The sequence below is a fragment of the Terrapene carolina genome, unplaced genomic scaffold (genome assembly GCF_002925995.2).
Source record: "Terrapene carolina triunguis isolate 2854851 unplaced genomic scaffold, T_m_triunguis-2.0 Scaffold559, whole genome shotgun sequence".
NCBI classification, from domain to species: Eukaryota; Metazoa; Chordata; order Testudines; family Emydidae; genus Terrapene; species Terrapene triunguis.
The window spans coordinates 1-6,485 of NW_020664910.1; the positions used below are offsets into that span (position 1 = coordinate 1).

The following is a 6,485-nucleotide window of genomic DNA, read 5'->3' on the forward strand; positions in this document are numbered from 1 at the left end:
AAATTTGTTAGTCTCTAAGGTGCCACAAGTACTCCTGTTCTTTTTGCGGATACAGACTAACACGGCTGCTACTCTGAAAAGTGTAAACATGGACAAGTCATATTTCACATGGTGGCTACTGGTCATGGGTAAACGCTACTGGAACCGTAGGATTCACCAGGACCAGCTGACACAATGTTAAACGCGGCTTGTTTATGCCTACACTGATTGAAATGTTGTATGTAACATCACGTTAATTAACACAATCCCTCAAGGTCGTGTTCTATATAACAAGGTCATGTTAGAAAAGACAATCCCTAGGAAATCAGCTCCACTCCAGCACCAGATTGATCGCCCTGAGCCATTACTCTCAGGCTGAGAATATTGGCTCAGGATGATCAAGGAAAATAGTACAGAGTTTTCCACCTTCAGGGCACCAGTTCCAATTCAGCTCCAAGTCACGGGGATGGATGGCACAATCGACATGACTTATGGAATTCTTTCGCCTCTATGGCACTTACTCCACGTCTATAGTGAGCAAAGTCAGTTTCCATCCTGAAGGCTATTTGATTGCCTATGTGAAATGAGTTGGTTGGGCCTCAGTCTAGTTCTTAGTGGGACAAGTATCCAAGTCACAAAAATACATCATTGCAGTGAGTGACGTCTCCTCTTTGGTGGTCTCAGTAAAGAGGATGAAAACTGCCTAGGCCACAGAGTTTGAACTCCCTCCGGGCACGCAGGCAGTGTGTGTGCGTGGCTTACATTGGTGCTCCCCAAGCTGTACCTATGCGGGGGATAAAAAAATTCTTCATTCTCTGGAGACTATTGATCTGGCACCTTCAGTGCACTGCAGATGTCAGGCCAATGTGGATCCAATGCTTATAAGGGCTGTGGAGGATTTCCTGAATGCAATTCCCCACCTGATTCCCTGTACCTGTTTGTCCGGGTTTGTAGATGGGTTTGTCCGTCTGGACAAAGACCAGGCTGTCTGAGTTCTTGACCAGCACCGATTTCCGGCTTCTGAACTCCAGCGTCGGCCCCTTCACCAGCACCGTGAGAAACGCTGCTGATGAGCTGTTAGATTTGGGAAGCTGGCGAACAGTAAAAGAGATGCTGCCTTAGAGACTCCCCTCAACCGCCTCTTTAACTGAACCTGCCTTTGAGAGATGAGGGCATCTGGGAAGCCATCACAGGCCCAACCACGGCGGTGACAAGGATTAGAGCAGGGGGCAGGGGCACCCCAGCTGACCTCCCCTATCTCCACATTTCCACTGACATCCCCTCTAACGTGGTGCTTTGCAACAACAGGGCCTCCACCAGCTTCCTCCACCCCAGTCGCTCGGACTCTGACAAATTTCCCCTTCGTGTCTTAGCCCAAAATGTATCTTCCTTTTTTCTTGCCATCTGCAGAGATTGGGAATAAACCCCCTTCCTCCTGTTATACTGTTCCCCTAAAGGGATTCGTCCACTGCAATCCTGACTCTGGGGAAGCTTCTTTTCTAGATTAAATATGTTGACTCCCCGCACACGTTAAGTCTCGATCTCCAGTCCATGTGTGACAAACCCTGGCTATGTATACGTATTCATCAGCTGGGATTTAACATCAGATCCAAAGGCCAGGTCCCTGTCTCCTGAGCTAATCGAGTACTCTTGTTAGCTCTCAGTTAGTAGCAGGGTGTTAGTCACCGAGGTAGCCAGTCGGAGTCATGATCACACACAATACACCCATTTATTACACACACAAGACAAGCTATTCCCAAGCATCTGAGGTCCGATCTGAAGGGCCACTTGTACTTAACTGTGGCTGCTGGAAGTACAGTGAGATGAACCTGCTGAGCGGGTGCCCGCTACCACCAAATGGTGAGATAGATTAGCAGGAGGGGTAGAGCAAACCCAGTCCCTTCTCCTGGCCAATAGCATGAGGGGATTGGAAGGCAGCTTGCTTTCTGAGGAGCCAGTAACAGCCACTGCCAGCTGAGAGAGGCTCAGGAGCATTCAGCAGAGAGCAGACTGCTGATGGCAGCAGGATACAGGTGTGGACAAACCCAGTGAAGAAGCAGTAGATACTTGGAGCAGGCAGCCCTGCAGCCAGAGAACCAAACAGAGGTTGGCATGGGGCTCCGGGAACAATGGAGGCGGCAGCCCTCCAAGACTTAAAGGTGCAGTAACTGGAAATAAACTATTGCAAAACCCTTGCTCTAGACCAGCAGTTCCCAAACTGTGGGTCACGACCCTCAATGGGGTCACGCCATCAGCAAATGGGGTCGCAGCAATCCCTACTGTGCAGAGGATGCCAGTTGGCTCCACACAGCATGGCCTCACATGTATGGGGCAGGCAAGGTCACGATGCATGGAGAACGCCATTTTGCTCTACAAAATGGCTTCCTCTGCACAGCATGACCTCGCACACACCATACATCATATTGCATAGACGATGACACTTTGTTCTTCAAAACGGCATCCTCCATGCTGTCCCAGGAGGAAATAATTCATTAAAATTTGGGAACTCCTGTTCTAGATACCGGGGATTTGCCTGGGGAAAACATCAACATGATTTGACCAAATGGTAGACCCAGGGAACAGGGAAGGTGCTGCAGTGCCCATAAAGGGGGACTGCATAATGGGAAGTTTAGGGCGGGCCTTGTAGCCTAATCGTTGCCTATAGGTGAAACAACATGCAAGCAGATGTGAGTCAACTGCTACATTTGATGACAGGACAGGACAACACAGAGGGACCCCAGTGATACATCAGACTAGGGGACTGACCCTTGCCAGTGGGACCTGCAGGCTAATTGCCCTTCTAAAAGCAAGATGGTCTAGAAGGGACATCCCAGCTATTAGGCCTGAAGAGCCTCATTGGACAAATTTAGCCTTGTGTCCTCTAGTGGACCACCCCTGAGAGGACAAGTTTGGCAATTACTGCGTTCATCTTTGGTTGTAACTCACTTCGCTGATGCCATTTGCATCCTTTCTGCCAACCTTACTAAATAACCCTTTCATTGGAGTTAGCATTACAGTATTGCCAACCTCAAGAGATCAACCATCAGCATCAGACCCCAAAAAATCATGAGATGGTTCCAAAATCATGAGACCAAAAAAAACAAACAGCAAATCATGTTTTTTATTGTTTTTTCACTGTTCAAAACTCCCCTCTACTCCTCTGGCTATGTGTGTGGTGATCATTTCAGGTAGAAAAGTCTACCTTTCATGCACCCAAAACTGCACACCTCTCCCACAGCACCCCCTACTCCAGCACCCCAACTCCCTCCTGTACCCTGATTCCCCCCACAAGTCCTTCTGCCTCCCTCACATGCCTGCTGCCACTGATTGGGGGACCCTGAGGAGGAACAGTCAGTGACTCTTTCCTCACCATTGAGAACTATCACATGAGGAGCCACAGAGAACCTGGCCACTGTTTATGATGCACTGCACTGTGGGATTCAACTCACACAGTCATCTGTCCCAGCCACTAAAACCCTTGTAGCTTCCTGTCCACACTGGCTAGAAACCATTGCAGTAGCCATCTGGATAGCATCTGTCTTGGATGGTGTAGACGCAACAAATCCTGCCTCTTGGTAGGGGGTTAGCTAGATGACCCTTGCGGTCCCTTCTAACCCTATGGTTCTATAATTCTAAGGTTCAGCAGCAGCTGGCTTGAGCTAGAGCTCTCGTCCCAGGTGTTCCAAAGGACGGAGGAGAGTTTCTAAGAATAAGAAGGGGAGTGACTTTGCAGGGAGGACTCTTCCACCAGCAGAGAGGGGGATCTTGAGGCTGGGTTTCCAGCAGTGGGGAAAGGAGTTGCATATGGAGTGGGAATTGGGCAGGTCAAGCACAGGCCAGGGCAGGCCCCAGTCCAGGCAACCTCCTCTATTCTCAGACTAGCTCCACTTAGTTAACCTTGCTAAACAACCAGAGCTCCAAGAGTTAATCCCTCTGGTCACTATCCTTATTGCTTTACTGTTGTGACACAGATAATAATCATTGTGGGGGTCAGATACTCACCGTGAACGGGACACACTTGAACACGTCCTTCTCCGACACCACATCTGCGATCAGGCTCCTGTTCTCCCCTGCGTATTCCAGCGTGGTGCTCAGCGTCACAGACTCGTTCAGGTGGGTCAGCTGGATACAGACCTTTTCAGGAATGTTGGTGTGGATCAGAAAGGGCACTAGCACCATGTACTGCCTGGGAAGGGGAAGGGAACAGGTCAGACAAACCAGTTTGATGGTCTCAGCCTTCGCCTTCCAACGGGAGCTGTATATTTTATCCAAATGATGAGGACTTTTCCCTTGCGTCTGTAACATATTACCAAGGGAGGTGTTGGTGAGTGAGGAAGGGCCAAGGTGACAAGTGGAACAAGACTGACAGCTGTTAATGCTAGCGTCTGACATTGATCCACTGCCTGTACCCTGGTACAGCAACAGTGGCATTGGCAACTCCATGCCACACCCTTAGTGCAGGGTGGGTATTAGAGAGGAGTGACGAATGCCAGAAATGACCACAGCTGTCCCATTTGCTAGATAATGTAATCAGGATTCACAAACACTCTTTCCAATGGGTAAACAATAACAGAGTGTTAACTCGAGAGCTCTTTTTTACAGTCTGAGACGTGACCTTCAAGGCAATAGAAACTAGAGACATAATGTGGCAGAGATTATTTAGTAAATAGTACAAGTTATTTAGTACAGTTACTGCAAATGGCCACGAGGTGGTGCTAGATCTTAAGAAAGGACCAGAGCAAATGCACTTTACATGGTCTCCCTGGGACAAAATTTCTCCCTTCTCCCAGACCCTTTTGCATCTCAGCCAGAGCTCTGGGACTCTGCCAGGGTCAAACACTGAGCCTTGGTCTACACTACAAACTTATGTCAGTATAACTATGTCACTCAGGGGGTGGGGTGGGTGGGAAATCCACGCTCCTGAGAAACACAGTTATACCAACCTAACTCCCGGTGTAGACAGCGCTATGTCAACAGGAAGGCTTCTCCCATTGACATAGCTACCGCTCCTCGGGGAGGTGGAGTACTTACGCCAATGAGAGACGCTCTCCTGTCGGCGTAGGTGACGTCTTCACTAAGTCCTACAGTGGAGCAGCTGCAGCTCGGTAAGTGTAGACAAGCCCCCGAATCCAGGTCTCCCACGTGGCAGAGCGGAGTGTTAACAAGTAGGTGCCACAATGCTCAACCCCTTGAGAGCCCAAGTGCCAGCCTAAGTCACAATGTCCACACTGCTAGTTTTCGTGAACTAGCAGGGCTCACGCTAACAACATAAGTCTGTAGACCCAGGCTGGGAGGCTCCTTCCCAGATGCAATGTAGACATACATCAGAGAGAGCCTGGGAATCAAACCTGCCTCTCCCACGTGGCAATGGAGAGCACTAATCTCTAGGGGGCAGTAGTAGGCCTAGCCTTCCCAGTACTCCCAGTGACTGCCACCCCCAGAGTAGTGAGGAATTGGGACAAGGAATCGAGCCCTTTGATATCAGCACAGAGCATTAGCCCTCAGAGATCTCTCTGCTGGGTGGTATGTCGGGGGGCTTGTATGCATCTCAGAGGGAACAGGGGTCAGTGCTAGCAGCACTGTTATCTCCTTCAATCTGTTTGCATAGAGGAAGCACTGACCGCATAGCTGCCGTCTTTACCTGTGTTTGTTAAAACCTGAGAGCTGCTTTGCAGTTGCCCCCAGTGATTTTCTGGCACCAGAGGAGGGAGCAGTATTGCCAAAGCCCCGGGTGAGAGAGTCTCCCTTGTGGCAGAACCCCTCACTTTTACCTATTAACAGTTGGGAGGGAGTGCATGGGCAATGAGAGAGAGAGAGAGAGAGAACACAATATAATGCACCGACATGCTGCCAGCCATCCAGGGATCTCAAAGCACCTTATAGACCTTAATGAACTCAGCCCTCCCTCCGTCCTCACACATACACACCATGTGTTAGCAAGGTATCATTATCCCCATGTAAGTGATGGGAGGACAGAAGCACAGAGCGGTGCAGTGACTTCCCCATGGTGACAGAGTCAGTCAGTGGCAGAGCCAGGAATAGAACCCAGGACTCCTGATTCCCCAAAAACAGCACAAGCCCCCTCTCCGTGTGCAGCTTACGGTTCAGTGGCGGGCGAGGTGTTTCCAGGGAGGAGGAAGAGGAGCAGGAGGAAGATGTTCGGGCCACCGGGCAGCCTGTCTTTCCCCATGGTGCAGAACGAGGGTGGTGAGCGAGGCAGACACACAGACTTGTCCGCTGGCTCCCTGCACCCTGGCTGTCCGCTGGGTCCGCCCCTTTATACCTCTCTCTGCAAACAGCCCCCAGGACAGTAAGATAAGGGCAGGGGGCCAGGACCATCTGGCAAATAAAAAGAGGAACGTGAGGAGAAGCTGGAGCCAACAGCTCTGAATCAGGGCACAGAGAGGGATCTAGCTAGTCCCTGACAAACTAGGGGGAGGGGTTGAAGTAGGCTCTGTCTGATGGGGGAGAGGGACAGAAAGGAAGGTGCAGGGAGATGGCAGAGC

The 6,485-nt window shown here is 50.3% G+C and overlaps 1 protein-coding gene across 1 annotated transcript; it reads right to left on the reverse strand.

The window, feature by feature from the left end:
* Positions 1-913: 913 nt before the first annotated feature.
* On the reverse strand, positions 914-6,220 carry LOC112114294 (alpha-2-macroglobulin-like; the record flags this gene model as incomplete). The annotated part of the gene is made up of 3 exons (XM_026659053.2): positions 6,081-6,220; positions 3,982-4,165; positions 914-1,070 (listed from the first exon to the last, which is right to left on the reverse strand). Coding segments are annotated over exons 1-3 (430 nt in total), but the record flags the coding sequence as incomplete, so codon positions are not given.
* Positions 6,221-6,485: the final 265 nt, after the last annotated feature.